The 18,157-nt window shown below is 38.9% G+C and overlaps 2 protein-coding genes across 3 annotated transcripts in view; one reads left to right on the forward strand and one right to left on the reverse strand.

The window, feature by feature from the left end:
* The window catches only part of CERT1 (ceramide transporter 1), a 64,345-nt gene extending 50,130 nt beyond the window's left edge, over positions 1 to 14,215 (forward strand). The window contains exons 9-18 of one of the 2 annotated variants that reach the window (XM_015848817.2): positions 852 to 938; positions 2,642 to 2,734; positions 3,303 to 3,380; positions 6,931 to 7,026; positions 7,537 to 7,669; positions 8,781 to 8,851; positions 10,130 to 10,258; positions 10,718 to 10,847; positions 12,097 to 12,233; positions 12,911 to 14,215. In XM_015848817.2, the coding sequence (XP_015704303.1) occupies positions 852 to 938; positions 2,642 to 2,734; positions 3,303 to 3,380; positions 6,931 to 7,026; positions 7,537 to 7,669; positions 8,781 to 8,851; positions 10,130 to 10,258; positions 10,718 to 10,847; positions 12,097 to 12,224 (945 nt within the window). In that variant the 3' untranslated portion in view covers positions 12,225 to 12,233; positions 12,911 to 14,215. The remainder of the gene's footprint in view (positions 1 to 851; positions 939 to 2,641; positions 2,735 to 3,302; positions 3,381 to 6,930; positions 7,027 to 7,536; positions 7,670 to 8,780; positions 8,852 to 10,129; positions 10,259 to 10,717; positions 10,848 to 12,096; positions 12,234 to 12,910) is intronic. The other variant, XM_015848818.2, reaches the window with a different exon arrangement.
* A 2,136-nt stretch (positions 14,216 to 16,351) lies between these two features.
* Positions 16,352 to 18,116, reverse strand: MED18 (mediator complex subunit 18). Its single transcript, XM_015848829.2, has 2 exons — positions 17,931 to 18,116; positions 16,352 to 17,764 (listed from the first exon to the last, which is right to left on the reverse strand). Exons 1-2 carry the CDS (start codon positions 18,001 to 18,003, stop codon positions 17,211 to 17,213), a joined length of 627 nt encoding a protein of 208 aa, XP_015704315.1. The 5' UTR covers positions 18,004 to 18,116; the 3' UTR covers positions 16,352 to 17,210.
* Positions 18,117 to 18,157: the final 41 nt, after the last annotated feature.

Below are 18,157 nucleotides of genomic sequence, written 5' to 3' on the forward strand. Positions count from 1 at the left end.
CAGTGATTTAAGATTCTGCTTAGGCTGTTACATTGTGTATTTCAGCAGCTTCCTTCTCAGATATTTACTCAAAGTCTACAATGTCTAAACCACCTTATGAAAAGTAATACAAGCCAATGCACCTATAGTGTCATTTGTGTGATTTATTTTTTTTAAAGAACTTGACCCCTGTGCAGGTGTTAATGAAATGCTTGTTTCTGCTTAAAAATCAAAACCTGAGAAATAGTATCTATATGATAAGATACTCAATAGATATTTGAACGCTACTGCTTCTCTCAGGTATTCACTTTAGCATTTTAAGCCTAGTTTTCTTAAATTATCACTGTAAGTCTTAAACTTGGGCTTTCAGTACTCAGTTCTACTTGCTTCTTTATGCTAAGCTATTCTTTCCAAGAATTCTCAAGTAAATGATCCCCAGTATTTTGTTTTGTCTTTTTTTTTTTTTTTTATCTGAAATCTACCCCAAGGCACTGGAATGCTCAGAAGTAGCCTAACTGTGCAATTATGTTAATATGCTTACTTTTGTCACATTGTAAAGATGAAATGTATGTTAATTAAAGCTTAAATGTGATGTCAAAGTATGTTGATGTTTCCTCAGCTTCCTGTTTGTTTTTAACCTTGTTTACATAACTACCCCCCTGCATTATAGCTGGAGGGAGTAACTTTGTTTAACAAGCAGTGTTTTCAGATGAATTGTAGTCTAAGAATATTGGTAAAAATACTGAAGTCTTTGAAAGAGTTTCATTCTGTCAGTTATATACATAGTACATGCATATACTTCTAAAATTAAACTTAAATGGAGCTCTCATGTCTCCAACATTTTCAACTAGTTTTTGTTTCTTATACTTTAGGAGGGTCCTAATAGTCTGATTAATGAAGAAGAATTCTTTGATGCTGTTGAAGCTGCTCTTGATAGACAGGATAAAATGGAAGAACAGGTACTGATGCTTGAAAAATGTGTTAATGATGGGCACTTTGTGGAAAGCTTCAGTGACCTGTGCTCATTCCTTGTGTGCATCTCCTGACACCTGGAAGTAGAATTCACTTCTTGGTATTTATACAGTTAAATACTGTTGTTTAACATGAATTTTGAGAAGGAGATTTCACAGCTTACGTGGATTACAGTGCAAATGTTAACCCAATAAAATCTCTTGTTTCTAATTCTTACATTTCTTAGAATTCTGTATAAAACTTATTTGTAACAGATACATGTGCAAATAAGAATACCAAACGCTACAGGTATTTGTCAAATCCTCATTACTGTCCTGAAGTTTATTTCGCTAATAACAGTGGCAAGGATCAAATAGGGATAAGATGCATTAAGTATAAGGTTGCTTTGAAAGTAATGCTTCCTATATTTATTTCCATGGAAACTATAACAAATACAAAGGGCACAGTAACACTATTTGGCAGAGCAAATTCTCAGCTACAAAACACTATTTTTCAGCATGGTCACCACCATTAGCTGTGTGTTTTTGCCAGTGATGAAAAAGAGCCTGCATGTTGCTCTTCTAAAAATTCTGTGCCAGTAGAGGTGACCTGCTGTTTTCACAACTGCTGTCATGGTTTAATTCCAGGAAAATATTGCCCATGAGGACTGTCTTTCAGCAGCCCAAACAGATGGAAGCCAAAAAGCATAAAGCCAGACTGCAGTGTATGTGGTAGGATGGTCTAGCCAAGATGGGCAGTGTGATCCATGGTCCTTAGACTGACACATGGGGCCTGGTGCTACTGTGCTGCAAGAGGAAGGTTGTTTTTTTCCACTGGCCTTATTCTGGAGGTTTGAACCTTCAGCTTAGTCAGTGTCAGAGCTGATGGTTTGTCTGAATCCCAGGAAATAAAGAAGAATCACTCTTTTTCTATCCCAAAAGACAGTGCACATCACTTTACCCACTGAGAGCTGCATCTTGAACATTTTGTTCTGTGGGGAATTCATATGTTGCTGCTGCCCAGACTGCTGCATCAATGAATGTGTCAGTGGGTACAATTTTTTCCTCATATATGAGGAATTCAGTTACGCACCTTTGCTTGTCAGTCTGCCCCTCTGCTTTCATCTGTGGAACAGCGACAAAATTGTAACACAATGTCTGCAGGTCCTGCCATGCCAGCACCCAACTCTGACATCATGGGCCAGCGTCATAAAGTAGAAGCATTACTTTTTAAGCAGCCTTTGTATATAGAATATGAGAACGTGAAGTAGTGTATAAAATGAGAGGGAATAACTGTGTGGTGTGTCCTTTGTCATAGAATTGTTAAGCTGCATGAAAACAGTGAGAATAATGGCTTGGTTAAGGACTGTAAGTCTTCTTGGTAGACGTTCTGTACTCAGCAGAATCTAAGCGCACTGCAGTCTCTTAGCAGAGACTAAAAGTTTTGGGTGATTATTACTATTATATTGATGCAACAGCCTCAATGGTACTAATTAATTTTCCTTAATCTGGAAACACACCTCGAAGTATAGATGAAGTGAATATTTCATTCACCTAGAAGACCATCAGGATGCCAACTTAAGGCCTGTCATGAATGGCGTTAGTTCCTATTTTAATGCAGTAGCCATTATGTAGACTGAGGATGACTCGCTCTTTTTAATAGTACACTTAGTAGCAACTAACTACCAGTAATTTAGCCTATTTTGTTGCAGTCTCAAAGTGAAAAGGTCAGATTGCACTGGCCAACATCCTTACCTTCTGGAGATGCATATTCTGCTGTGGGGACTCATCGATTTGTCCAAAAGGTAAAATATTTCCTATAGTTTCCACAGAACAATGGCTGATATGTGATGTTTCTATATAATTTGTATGGGTAGACAAGAATGATTTTCTTTTTCTAAGTGTTTCTAGTAACTTTTCATGGTTTATTCATATTCAGTGTAAGCAGTTGGAAATGAAGGAAGGCTGTTTTCTCTTGGTTCAAAAAACACTGCTGTGAGTGTTCATTCAGAATACTCTTAACTTCTTTCAGGAATATCAGTGATAGTAAAGGAGACAGACAAATTATTAACCTCAGTTTTTAGGGTTTCTTCACCAAAATTGAGTGAATTCATTAAAATTCTTTAAAGTCACTTTGATCACGATCGGTGGACTTTCATTTTAATGTTACTGGAAACACTGTGCTCCTCTCATGGCTACACTGGGAGCATAATGCATAATAGGTGCATGAAATCAGCATTTGCTGCTGTGCTTGCTGCTTATGGTGCTTTTGTTTTCCTTTTCTTCATTATCTTGTGCTTGCAAGTTGGTACTGAATGCTCTGTTGTGCCTTTGTTCTGATTACTTGGTTTTTTCTTTGTCTGTCTCTGGTAGCCCTATAGTCGCTCTTCCTCCATGTCTTCCATTGATCTAGTCAGTGCCTCTGATGATGTTCACAGATTCAGCGCCCAGGTACTGTATTTATGTGTAGAGTGGGGGTTACATACTTTGCTATATTTCATCTTCTTCTCTAGAACCTGCATTTTTGTTACATAAATCACTGCTTGCTTTAAACTGGTACATTGAGACAAACAAAGGAGTTCTCTATTAGTAGACTAAATGGTTGTCTTTTTACATTCTGCTTGCATGCATATCACTCCTGCAGAGGCCCAAACCTTGTGAAACTGTTGGATTGATTTCAGTAGCTTTAATGAAAATGCATACAACCTGAACTTTCTGCATTCCTGATTTTTGTGACAGTAAAGTAACACCTGTTTTGTGTGGGATGGAGATGGTCTTTGCTTCAAATTGATTTTCTTATTTTTAAACTAAGAATGTAACTTTTTTAACACTTGTCACTTGTAGTGATGTTAAGGTGGTAATGCTGATCTTTAAAATTCACTATTTTTAACCTCTACAACTTGATTTATTACTGAAAGGTTATGAAGTATTTTGTCAATAAGGTTGTGGATATGAACGGGTTCTTTTGTTTATTGAAAGCTTTCAGTATATTCACTGATTCTTCAGAAAGTAACTCTGACTTCCTAAATATGTAAATGTACTTACTAGTAATGTACAAAATTACTTTGGATGCTTGCTCTGAAAGTCATAGTTTAAAGTTGGGTTAACTGAGTGACATCATGTGTTTGCCCTCTAATCTCAAAAAAAATGTTGTTCAAACATGACATTCATGCTGCTAGCTTTCTTCTACTGTAAGCCACATCTTCCTGTGAACCAGAGCAGGAATTCCTTCAAGGATGTGTTACTTTATCTTTTTTAAATCACTGTTTAATATTGCAAATAAACTGTTTCGTTTTTTAAATAGAAGGGATGGATTTTCTTTTAACAAAGCCTAGAATCGTGCCACCTGCATAAAGTACTGCAGGCTTTGTGATCAATAAGTTTATTATGTCATAAGCCATTGTTACACAGCGAAATAATAATACATGTCAAAATAGTATTAATGACATGAATCCAGACCCAAGTGTAATCAATGGCAAAAGAGGGAGCATAGACAGCAAAAAAGGTTCTACACAACAGAACTATGAGAACATGCACAGCAATGCTTATAATAGATTTGTTTTGAGATGCTCTGGTCAGATCTGTTATTTAAACCCTTCAAGCCCCACGTTGGGTGCCAAAAGGAACTGTTGTTGTTTAACCTGTCAGGCAGTTCGGTGCCACACAGGTGGGTTGGGAGAGAGGCTTGGAAAAAAGGCAAAACTTATCATAGAGATAGACAGCTTTAAAGGACATTTTTGTCTTTTATACCAGCAGTAACAGTTGTGTATCCATATGGTGAACCTCGATAGCAGAGATCTAATGTGGTGGAAAAATAAAGCATTGAAAAGCAAACCTGAGGTTGACCAGGTCTGTATCAAAATAACACCAATTAAAAATGATAGCCAGATGGATTTGTTTGTGGCTGCTGCATGGATTTTATGAAGTAGAAGTTATGTATCTTAGGATGTGGTGTTAAGTTAAATATCTCTCTGCAGAAAGGGTGATCATGCCAGTTTACAGAGATGTTCCCCACCATTAATACCTCAGTATATTTTCCCTGGACCAAATTTGTGCCAGACTAACAAACCAGTCTGTCTTCTCTGGAGTTTCACTGCTAGCAAACAAATAGGTGAAAGACTGCGGAGACCATGAAAAGAAAAGCAGCATGCCATCTTCTCTTGACAACCTGCCCTGGGCCTTATTGACATAAAATCGGTCTCTGTTCCCTGTCTGGGGACTTGGTTTTTGGACAGGCAAGATAACATGATACAGAATAAATTTAACCTCCTTCTAGACTACATATCCAGGGAATTCTGGTATCAGTCAAAGGCTGAATAAGAACTTGCAGCTTTGTTTAAAAAACTGAGGAGCTTAAATATATATTTTAATAGGAGCTGGTTCTTCAGTATTCTTTCAGAAAGAGGGGGAGTGCTATTATTTCAGAGAGGCTGCTTAAATTCTGCAGGTGTTTTGCTGGTCATTTTCTATTTTAAAAGGTTGTCTAGTTTTAAAATAGATTGAGCTGTTAAAAGCCTTTTAGATGAGAACTGACCACTTAATTTTCAGGCTAAGTTTGTATGGCACTGAGACTAATGTAGCTTTGCAAGACCGTTTCTGTAGCTGACAAAAAACAAAGGCATAGTGTGACTTCTCCTATATTAAAGAAGCTGTGAATATTTGTATTCACAGTTTCTTTAATATTATTTGTATTCACAGTTTCTTTAATATAGGAGAAATAATATTCACTCTGTACCTTAAGGCAGTACCTAAAATGGGTATGGGTTGACAGTTTTCAGGTAGATTGAATACAGTTTAGACAGGAAATATATACAAAATGACTGCAGATATTGCATTCCTTGGACAAGTAGAAGTAATTGCTTGATCGGGAAAAACAGCTATTTTTGCTCATTTTAACTTGATAAAGAAACCAAGGAATTGGACTGATAAACTCTCTCTGATCTTAAGCACATTTCCTAAAAAGTACACTGTACAAATAAGATTACTGCTTTAAATTAAAAATAAAACAACACATTTCTATTCCAAAGCATATAAAGAAAAGATCAAGTATTCTTTCATTTTGCTTTTCTACTTCTTCACTAATTGCTGCAATTATGTTTCCTATATTACGAAGCCTGGTGTGCTTATAAAATATTCTTGTGTGCAGTGCAGAAACCACTTATTTTTGCTTCTATTTTTACCTGGAAGAGTGGAATTTTGGGATAGGATGGGGACAGGAAAAGCACTGCAGAATGTACCACGAACTGAAAATAATAATGCAAATAAAAAGGCATTTCCTGTTCTGTCACACATAAAGCAGAGATTTTAACAAATGAGGTGCTTCCGTAGCTGGATTAAAATGTATCACGTATCTGAACCTTGAGGAAAGCACACAGCTGTCTAATTTTAAACAAATGTTTTTTTAATAGATGGGTCTCTGCATCATCTAATTTGTTTTTGAATTTAAGCAGTTCTCTCTTTTTCCTGATTTGCAATTGTGCAAGGGTTCCAGTGAAGCAGAACAGGCATGTTTTGCTGATGACTGAGAATCACAGCTGATCTGTGTTCCTATGTTGGGTTTGCTGCTGTCAAACCACAACAGTTCCGTGCTGCTCTCACCATCCCCACCCCTCCACCTTCATTCAGTTTTTTAAGCATTCTTTATTGGATGTTGACCTACAATAGTCAATAGGCACTGTAATTTGGCCTAGAGATACCTGAAGTAATTTTGCTGTACTGAAATGGTTTTCAGGTAGAAGTAGGGAGTTTTGACATTTCAAAAATACAAAGGATGAATAGGAAGTACTCACAAAGAATTAAGTTATACTGTGAAACATTGTTTTGCCTTTTGTTTCTGAAGCCTAGAGGTATCTGTATCTTAAGTGCAGTATCTTAAGCTGGGGTAGAGAACTCTGTTGTCCCAGTTCAGCAATGTGGCTTCCAGTACTGTACGACTGCCTGTCCAAGAGGATGAAAACATTTAGAAATGTGTATTTTCTTTTTTTGCTTTTTTGCTTTAAAGGTGGAAGAGATGGTACAAAACCATATGACTTATTCCTTACAAGATGTAGGAGGAGATGCCAATTGGCAGCTAGTGGTTGAAGAAGGAGAAATGAAGGTAAACATCTGGCTTATGCTTAAGTGATGTCAGACAGATATCCTTGTTCTCTTTAAATCCTATCACCCAGTAAGTTATGCTGGTAAAATGGCTGAGAATAGCATTGTTTAAGCTAGAACTAGAGTTCATTACAGCTGCAACGTCCTTTGTAACACCTGGAATAATATGGATTCCTTCTTTCTCTCTTACTAAAAACTTGGTGTTAAAGTGATGTAAATACAAAATATGAAGATGTTAAATGGTAGCAAGCTACTGTTGGCTATTTTACTGTGCTTGTGTGGATCCTTACACATAGTGATAATGTAGTTTAGTTCTTTTTATGGTAGAGATTCTCAGAATAATGTCATCTAAGAATACCTGCATTGTAAGTGACCAAAGAAAACTTTTTTGGCAACTTATTCATGTGTTAGTATTACAGCTTTTTAAAAGCTGCTGCTCATGTGTAAATTGTTTCATATTTCAACTTTGACAGTTTCTGTCCTACACCTCATTCTTTGTATTTGATCATAGGTATACAGAAGAGAGGTGGAAGAAAACGGGATAGTTTTGGATCCTTTGAAGGCAACACATGCTGTTAAAGGGGTAACAGGACATGAAGTTTGCCACTACTTCTGGAATGTTGATGTTCGCAATGACTGGGAAAGTAAGGAATCACTTCTTAATCTTGCTTGGTTAATAATGATCACAGAATTTCTCAGTTTGGAAGGGCCCACAGGTATCATCGCATCTAGCTCCTAACTCCACACAGGGCCACTCAGAACTCAACCCTCTGTCACAGAGTGTTGTTCAAACTCTTGAGCACTAGCCAGCTTGGTGTTCTGACCAGTGTCTTGGGGAGCCTGTTCCAGTGCTAACCACCCTCTCATAGGGCTACTCTCCTGCCTCTTATCCCCCAGTCTGTATGTATACCCAAGGTTGCCCCATCCCAAATGCAGATACTTGGTCTTGTTTAACTTCATGAGGTTGGTGATTGCCCAGCCCTCCAATTTGTTGCTATCTTTCTGTACTCCAGGAAGGTGACAGCTTCTCCTTATTTAGTATCATGTACAAGCTTAGTATGCATTTAAGTCCTGTGTTCAGTTATTTTTAAAAGAATTAAAGAGAATTGGCCCTGAAGTGGCTCCCTGAAGAGCCCACTAGTGATTTACCACCAGCCTGATGTAACATATTTACTGTATCCCTTTGAGTCCAACTCATCAGCCAGTTGTTCACCCACTGTTTTATGTTCTCGTCTACACATACGCTGGACACTTATCCTGGAGGGCACTGTGAGAAACAGTACCAAAAGCTTTTGCTGAAATCCATAAGACCACATCTTGTGGCTTCTCTTTGTTTGCCAACTGGGTAACCCCAGCATAAGAGGAGATTAAGTTCATTTAATAGGATTTTCCCCTCATGAACCCTTGTTAGCTATGACCCATAACTATAATCTTTCACAGGTTTTTCAGTAATAAAAATCTGAATAATCTTTTCAATTATTTTACTAAGCACTGGAGTGGGACTCAGAGGCCTCTGATTACCAGTCTTCCTTATTATCTTTATTTAAAATTGATTGGTACAACTTTTGCCTGCTTCCACTCAGCTTGTACCTCTCTAGATTCCAAAGTGCACTAAGAAATACTTGAGAGAAGTCTCACGATGATAACAGCCAGCTCTTTCAGTGCCATGGAATTAATCCCATCAGGCCCTGCTCAGATCCTGATTCAGACTTGCTTTTGTGCTTGTTTACTGATCTTTTTTTTCCTGCTTTTCAGCAACAATTGAAAACTTCCATGTTGTGGAAAATTTAGCTGATAATGCAATCATCATTTACCAGACGCATAAGGTAAGAATTACGTGTCACCTATGTACACACCCTACCAAAACAGCACTCTGACTTGTTTTGAAATACTTCAGTGGCATATATTTTGCCAAAACAAAAAATTTTGCTTAAAAAGCAAACTAGCTGAGAACAAGTTCTTTAAGGAACTGCAACGCTGTCAACTTTCTGAGCTTGGCTAGGTAGCATAATTGGTTGCGAATGTGTCTGCCACAGTATGTAACAAGAAATGAGAGCTGTTCATTATTATCTGTAATACTATCATTTCCAGCTAGGCAGTGGTTATCTAAAGCAAACTGAAGCAATAAGTCAACATTGACTACAAGCAAGAAACTCATACCACTTCATCATTTGTCTTTTTTCAGTAATGCAAGCTATTGTTAACTACAAATATTTAACAAAAGCATTAGCATTATGACATGGTACATGCTGGTTTAATATTTGGTATAATATTTTGTTTTCTGGTCACTCACCGCCCTGTGAGTGAAAATCTAACATAAATCTCCCCTGTCTTAGTTCAAAACCATTCCACCTTGTCCTATCACTGTCCAGCCATGTAAACTTAAATCTTGCATGATGGCAAGTACTGGCATACTCAGATACTTGAACAACTAGACGATTAACTTAGACAATTTTACCAGTGAGGGTATTACCTTAAAGATGCCATAACAAGAAGGCTTCAATATTCTGTTGAGTCAACTGTAGCGTTATGGTAAAAACAATATTTTTGCTTCTACTGAATATCAGGAAAATAGTTTCTGTATAGTTTCTTTTTTTTTTGGGGGGGTGGGGTGCTTGAAATTGTGAAATTAACTGTTGGAAACCATCAGTTTATCACTTCTGTCTTGCTGAAGTAGTAGCTCTTAAAAATACTAGTTAAAATATTTATTTCTTTATTCCCTCATGTGTATGGAGACCTACATGCATAGTCAGACTTTAGATGCATGTATTTATACTTAGCCACTAGTGCTGCCTACAAGCAAAAGTCATTGCAGATTGTTTTTGGGCCTTAAATTTTTGCCTTATTTCTTTTTTAATCAAGTGCAGCTGCATAACCTGATAGGCTACAATATAGGTACAAGAGTGAGACTGCTAAGAGTGCAGTTGTTCCCACTGCACTTTGGTTAATGAAGACCTTAAAGAGAACTAATTTCAACTATTTTTTTTACTTAGATAACATGTCTGACCTTGTTAACCTTAACTGCTTTGACCTTCTTATTTAAGAACAAAAAGTACTTAATTTGTAACATTTTGAAAAGCTTACAATGGGATATTTCTCTGCAGAGAGTGTGGCCAGCTTCTCAAAGGGACGTGCTGTATCTGTCTGCTATCAGAAAGATACCAGCATTCAGTGAAAATGACCCTGAAACGTGGATTGTGTGCAATTTCTCTGTGGAACATGACAGTGCTCCTGTAAGTGCTGCTTTTGCTCTATCTCTACTTTAAGAATTTTTCTATTCGGTTTTTCCTCGCAGTTTTTCTGTTACATGGTGATGGTGTTGCAGTACAAATGTGAAGTAGGCTGGGGGCTGAGGGAGGTATGCAAAATACAGGTTCTTTTTTAAATGCGTTGATACACTGGCCTGTGTGTTCCAAGACAAAAGCTTTTTTTGCCGTATTTCAAAAAGTGTTGCAGAAGAAGAAAAACAAAATATATGAAAACATTTTAAAGAGGTGCAATTTCATGCTGAATTACAGTGATAAATCTTTTGTTTGCATTCGTGGTATATCACAGTGCTGGAAAGCAAATTCTTCAAAAAACAAACTCTGGATTGTCTTAAACTTTATAGCAAATGAAAATGTTAGCAGTCAAGAAGGAGGAATTAAGTTTACTTTGAGGCTTACCAATGTTTCTTCATTTTTCTCTGGTAGCTGAACAATCGCTGTGTCCGTGCCAAAATAAATATCGCTATGATATGTCAGACATTAGTAAGTCCACCAGAGGGGAACAAAGAAATAAGCAGAGACAATATTCTATGCAAGATTACATATGTAGCTAATGGTGAGTATTCATCTTTTCTGTGTCTTTTTTCAGTGTGACCTTTGTGATATATGCTAATTCTGGTGAACTAAGTGCTAGCAAGAAAAAAAGTCAGTGCAGCTTTCTGTTAAACGTAGGACAATGTTTTTAATCTGTGTTCAAAAAGATTTGAATTAATGTGATATGTAGCATCATTGACGGTGGTCACTTATGGTGTAGCATCAGGGCAGGAGTAGAGTTTAGCTTAAGTACAGAAACTCAGGTGGAGGAGGTGAGGTAGATTATCTGCGTATTGGATGGCTTGGCTTATAGTTTCAATAATGTTGTGTTTTGCTGTCTTTTTTCCCCCTGATTCATCCAAGGCTAAAAAACTCAGTACTTAAGAAGGTACAAATACATTTTTTTTATGAGGATATTTGCAAGCTGCATAACTGAGTTACATATTTTTATCTTTTTTAACTGAAGGAATCCTTGGTGTAGACTGTAAATTTATTGAAGCCAAACTGTACCCAGTATTTAGCAGTGTGTTGCAGTACTGGCCCCACATACCTGTTAGATCATCTCCTGCTACAAAGCACTTTCAGATTAGCTCACCTGCCTATTATTTTTAACCAGCTATTATACAACTTACTAAAGAAGCCTGCAAAATGAGTTCAGTAAATATTTGCAATGTAGGAGTGATACAGCTTGTATTAAATCCTGTACAAATAATGTGATATAATTCTATCCTCTGGGGAAAGGTTGTTTGGTTTTTTTCCTATTCAGAAGTTTTCCAATTATTTGAAATATATACTTCCATGACAAATGCTGAACTCTCATTGTATGGTAAGTGGCAGCTTGTTCAGCAAAATTTAAACATATTTTGAAGTCCTTCAAAAATCATTTGTAAGAGGTTGAATGTGTAGCAGTTCTGCAGACAAATTCAGCAGTAACTGGAAAGGTAAGATTGATTTCTCTTCTATTTGAAATAAGGATTTGATTCTTTCCATTTGTTTTCTTGGAAGAATGTCACCTTCCATGTGGGTAGGACTTAAAAGATTGACATGGCCTTATTTTATTGTTTTCTAAATAATGGCATTGTAGACCTGGAGTGAATGTGAATATTAAGAGCTGTAAACAGTACAGTACGGGCTGTAACGGCCTAAAAGAAGTTCTGATTATTCATTGTTGTTTCTTTGGAGGAAGTTGCAGGAATACAGACTTACATTCTTGTATGCAGCTTTTAGAGGATGTTCTGTGTTTCAGTGCCTTTCTTCCTGTTTTCTTCTAGTCAACCCAGGAGGGTGGGCACCAGCATCTGTGTTACGGGCAGTGGCAAAACGAGAATATCCCAAATTCCTGAAGCGTTTTACGTCATACGTGCAAGAGAAAACAGCTGGAAAACCTATTTTATTCTAGTATTAGCAGGTACAGGCTCATTTTTGATTTCTTAATTCATTGCTGTAAATGTTTAAGGCCAAACAGAAGCATGCAATCTAGAAATGTTTCATCATAATTAGCATCAATACAACATTCAGTATTAATACATGTACGCAATATTTCCCAATCACTTAATCTGTCAGACATAAGTACAAGATAAGGCTTTTCTTGATTTTTTTTTTCCTTAGAGTGTAGACTGTGCCTTTGAATTCCAACAGCACAGTAGTATCTGAGAGCTCTAGTTTAGAGCAAGATTTGAAAGCGCATTCTGTACATGACACAGGCCACATCTACTGTTAGATTCTATTTGTGATGTTAAACTTCAAGTCTTTGTCAACTGATCCTTCTGTTAAAAGGCAGTCCTGTAAAATCTGAATCACGTGTTTAATTGTGCATTGTTAGAGAGAGAGTGTAGGTGAGCCTGATGTGCCAAAAACATGTCATGAACCAATAGTTCCAATGTGATCATAGCAGCAGTAATATTACTTATGGAGTTTAACAATTTCTTGTTTCCTTATCAGCGTTTATACATCGGTGTATTTTGTCATGAACCAATAGTTCCAATGTGATCATAGCAGCAGTAATATTACTTATGGAGTTTAACAATTTCTTGTTTCCTTATCAGCGTTTATACATTGGTGTATTTTGTCTTTACTTGTCTCCAGTGATCAGAACAAGACTGGGTGAGCATTCCACGTTGGAGAAGTGACCATACATAGAGCGCTCCATGCTGGAACGAAGGATCTACAGTCTTCTTATGGCCCAAATTCTAGGCTTTGTATACTGAAGTGAAGAAATGTTGCAACACCTTGAGGTTGAATATTTAACACTAGCTCTCTCTCCTGCTAACTTCTCTTGCTGAATCAGTGTGTAATTATAAATACATGTATTGATAACATGTATATGGCTCTATTTTTATTTGCTTACTTTAGAAGGGGAAGAACGTACAACCTTGAATCACCGACGTGGGTTACTGCTTTAATTTTAAACAACTTGCAGGATTTCACTGTCAGCCTTCCTCAGATAATGGCGTAGTTTTTGTGCATGTCTAAAAAGCACAAAAGACAAATGCACATATAGCATACTGTATGTGCTTTGTATGCACAAAAATCTGTGGTATTTTGGGGGAGGATGAAGGGAGGAGTTCAGTAAAGCCTAGTGACTTACTGGCAGGTCTTGTTTTGCTTTGTATAATCATAGTTCATTGCTGCTGGTTTCTATAATGAATCATCTTGTTACATAAAATGTCAGTTAATAACTGAGGGCTGTCAATATCCTTATGGCTTTGCCTTTTCTATTGTCTTACTCTTATGAAGATCTTTATTTCTGAAGGAGTAAGAGTGTGAAAAGCTTTATTTTTTTTCCAGATATCTTTATATTTCTATTGTATTTTTTAGTTATGTAATGTGCTACAGAATTTTTTGTTATTAAACGTGATCCGGAAATTTCTGGAAAGATTCTTTATGGAAGGGCAAGAGACTGTCTGAAAGCTAAAAGTCATCTGTCTGTGCTACACGTGGTCTGCTTTCCTGCATGATGTCTAGAGGGCTTTTCTGAAGCTGTGAGAAGGTACACTATAATATTTATTGAAGTAACTTGGACTACATAGGACAACATTCCCGATCTAGAATGAGGATGAGTATATTATTTTCAAATCCTGCATGTGTTTTCCTCATCTTACTAAAGCCATGCTATGAGGTTCATGTAGAAAACTAGTTGCATTGATACCTGCCACTTGATCAAAAACCTGTCAGAACTATGACAATGCATTGATCTTCTTGGAAAGTTCCCTTTAGTTGCTGTGAAATTGTAAATGTCAGATACTTGCCTGCCTTAGATTCTGGGGATGCTCATTGGGCGAGAACTCTCACAGACTGGTACTCACTTTGAGTTATTTAATCCACGTCCTGTAGCTGGACAGTAGGCAGAGGGCTGCTGGGTGTTTCATTGACGTGTATATCTCAAGAAGAGGAAGAAAAAAAATAATAATAATCAGATATCTATTTTTCTCAAAAGAAAGGTGAAAGTTGTATTTGATAGAGTATAGTAGGTGCCTGAAAATAAATATAAGAGAGTAACTTAATAAAGATCCGGTGAATGATTTAAGGGGATATTCACAGTGTTAGGGGACAAACAGAAACCCGTGTTCTTTTACCTGTTCATTTTCTCTGTTGAGATAAATCCGTAGGTAACACGTGGGTTACACATGCACGCGGGATTCATGCTCCATAACCGTACCTTTTTTATTTGCCTTTCTCTAAAAGTGTGCATGGAAAATGCCTTATTACAGAACTATTCTGTTAATTTGAATACGTAGAGAAGTGCCTATATGGTAATGCTAGTAAGGCAAACGAGACAAAAATTTATACATGTTTACTATGTCACCAGTGAGCATTTTATATAGTGACGTTAAAGAACAATTCTTATACCTCAAACGCGCTTCATCTTTTTACAATCGACACAACAATGGCTCATTCACCATAGCTGCTGATGGGAACTTCAAAAAGAGAGGGGGAAAAACAAAAAGGCGTCCAAAAGAGCGTAACTCCTGACTTGCCATTTCTGGTAATAGCTGTTGAACACGGGCGAGTCGCTGTTTCTTAATTTAATTGGAGAGCTTTATTTTACAAAGGAACGGAAAGTTTACAAAGCAGTATATAAATCTTTTATCATTAGTTGCATTTGCACTAAATGTGATGTACTTTTGCGATTTATTCTGTAAATAAAATCACACTACAGATACTCTTTGTAAAGAACACACTTTACTTTTAGATAAAGGCACTGGTACTTCACTGCAGCTGGCCCTGCCCAATCAGCGTTGTAAGGGGCTTCTTAAGGACTGTGGGAGGAGCTGAAGGATTGAGACGTAGGAATTAAAAAGACCTCTTCAAAAACAACAACAAAAGAAGCAGCTGCACCCCTTTTCCAGACACTGCCACGAATCCGAGCACTCTGTGTTCCCTTCGTCCTGTTGATAGGTCTGTAGAATTGATACGGCTGTGGTTTTCTTTGCAGAGTTGCAGGAGGAGCCCCTTGCTCTAGGATGGATGTTTCTGTGACTTAAGCCCACTTGAAGGGCTGGGGATATTGGCAGTCTAAGGAAATAGCCTGATAGAACTTGTGATGGGGGCGAGGATCTGTCCGGGAAACTGAACAACTCACTTTGAGCAACTTAGGTGTGAGAAACGTGGTGCGTTTATGGGGCTGAGGGGAAATGACCTTTGAGTTAATTGGGCTGAGCTGGCTTACCTGAAGTTGTGCAGATTCTCTGTAAACTAATCAGATTGTCCACCTGTATTTTTGTCACGTTGTACAGATAACGCTGTATTTGAATCGCCGCTGTTCATCTACAGACTCAGAACATGAATCATATTTTTGAGTACCTTGAGTGTGTAGAGTGTAACTGTTATATAATAGCTTTATTGATCCTAATGATAAGTTTTAAAAATTACAAAAAGTTGGCTCTTCTATGTTACAATCACAAATTTAAAACCGGTATTTAAAGTTGAAAAGTATTAAAAATTATGAAGAAAAAAAAAAACCCTGTTTTGTTGTTCTTTCTAGTGTTTAAGGAGACTTATTTCAGTATCTTCTGCCGTACCCAGCCCTTGGGTTGTGTCTGAAGCTGTATGCCGCTTCATACACATACACTACAGTGTATGTAAAGCACTTAGCAGAAAGCAGCTTGACTGTGTTACCGAGGTTGCTGAAGTGAAAGCTGGAATATCCACATAAGCTGTTGATGTGTGAAACGTCTCACCCTGCACTCGCATATCAGAAGCATGTTAGACAATATAGAGTGCTTCCAAAGTTGTACTTCAGCTTCTGTGTTCATTTGTACAGAAATAACAACATTAGGGGAGAGTGTGTGGGGAGAATGGAGACCCAGGGCTGAGGAGTGCTGGAGATACAGCAACATTCGTGCTGTTAAAGCATGACAGCGACTGACAGCAATTGGTGTGTTTTAGTAAAAGGCAGCGTGGTTGTACGTTTCCATAATGATCTTGAGAAATGAAGACTACTTCATGTTTGCCCAAAATACTGGCTTGTATTGAGTGAAAAAGAATTGCAAAGAAAATACAAAATTAATGCAAATAGCTGACGGGTATTTTTGAAGATATATTTTTAATAAAACATACAAAGAGCACAAAAACACAGAAATAGTGGGATGCCTGACCTTGCTTTTGTGAAACTAATGCATCGTGCTGGGCTGATGGAAGTGGCTGTAAGCAGGAAGGAGCCTCTCTGTGCAGCCTGCTCCACGTCACCCCCAAATGAAGCAGTAATTCCTCACTTTGAGATGGACCTTCCTGTGTCCCAACACTGGGCAACAACAGTCAAAGCCTGGCCCCATCCACCTGACTCTCTACAGGCACATTCGGGGGCACTGGGCTCAACTTTCTGAGCCAACATATTGGCTGTGAAGGGTCTTAATTCTGTTTCTTCCCCCCAGGTTATAATTGCAGACCCAGAGCTTCCTGTTCTACACTAACAACAAAGCTGCTTCCAATAACAAACAGCTCCCAGTCTGGATTTGCTAGGAGGGAATCTTTCAGGTCTTTCAAATCTAAAACTAAGCAATTCCTGCAACTACTCCTTTCAGACATCAGGGACCGACTATCCAATGAATAATGCACTAAACAGACTTTTATTCTCTTCCATCTCTGGGAATTACATACATTCTGCTCTTATGCATATATGTAACCTGCATAACCAAATACCAAATGCTGGCTGAGCATCAAACAAAAACAAAACCAATACATCAAAGCCTTTTACCCCTTGCTCCCCAACAACATAAAGTCAATATCTCTATTTATAAGTGTTGCACCTTAATACTGCTTACTGCTCCAGCACAGAGAGGAAGCAGTGGAGCCCTGAACAAAAGTTCTGTGTGCATAGGACTCCAACCAGTCCCTGCACTCACTTCTGGCTACAGCAATGCTATGATAGTCAAGCCAGTTTTCATCACATTAACCTCTTAGGGTCAATTTTTTCCAGGTGTACTAAAGGCTTCAGCTGCTCTGCAAAGTTCCTCATATCATCAGAAACCATATCCTGTCCGGCTGGTGCCACAACATTAAGCTCTACAAGGTAGGAGAGGGAAAGCGGCTCGATGCTGTCCGTGTTACCAGGCATCAAGATACGGAAGATCTTATACACCACAATCTTCATGATCCCCTTTCGGAACACGTGTCCCTTAGCCACGAACTCGTGATCCATACGGAACCCCATCTCCACCAGGAAATCCGTCAGGTTGTCCGAGGTGGCGATGTCCACACAATTTCGCACTAAAGCGTGTCGGTTTTTATCTCCGATCTCCGGCTGCCCCAGGTACCTCAGGTGCCATGGCATGCCGCTTTTATCCATGGATCGCCGGGCACGCAGCACGAAGGGGCTGGCCTGCTGCCCCTTGAGCAGGAACACCATCTCGTGGTCCAGGAAGGTCTCCGGCTCCATGTTGTCGCACAGCCCACGCAGGCGGTGCAGCAGGCTCTCCAGGCTCTGGTCCAGGACGCTCCCTGTGGTGGACACACACGGCTCAGACGATGGCCCCTTCCCCGCCGCAGCGCGGGGCCGAGGCAGGCGGCGAAGGGGCCTCCGCGGGGAGGTACCTCCCCTTCGCCGCCCGCCTCGGCCCCACGCTGCGGCCGAGCCCCGTGTACAGCCCCTGTGTGCCGGCCATACCTTGCAGCAGGTACTCCATCATGTTAATAGTGCCGCCCGTAACGGGCATCATGGTGACGGGAGGCGCCTCCATCTTGGCGGCTGTGGTAAAGATGGCGGCGGGAAGAAAGGCAAGGCCTGAAGGAGGAGGCGGGCGCCACAGTGCGGCCTGGCGGTGAGGAGCAGCCGAACATCGACCAGCTCCCTTTCCTCCTCACAGACATCCAGTTATTCATCCCCAAGCACAC

Source organism: Coturnix japonica, chromosome Z (assembly GCF_001577835.2).
Source record: "Coturnix japonica isolate 7356 chromosome Z, Coturnix japonica 2.1, whole genome shotgun sequence".
Classification (NCBI taxonomy): Eukaryota; Metazoa; Chordata; class Aves; order Galliformes; family Phasianidae; genus Coturnix; species Coturnix japonica.

Coding starts and splice junctions, on each gene's coding strand:
- MED18 (XM_015848829.2), bottom strand. CDS start 18,003: ATGGAGGCGCCTCCCGTCACCATGATGCCCGTTACGGGCGGCACTATT. Junction 17,765..17,930: donor GATGGAGTACCTGCTGCAAG/GTATGGCCGGCA, acceptor TGTCCACCACAG/GGAGCGTCCTGGACCAGAGC.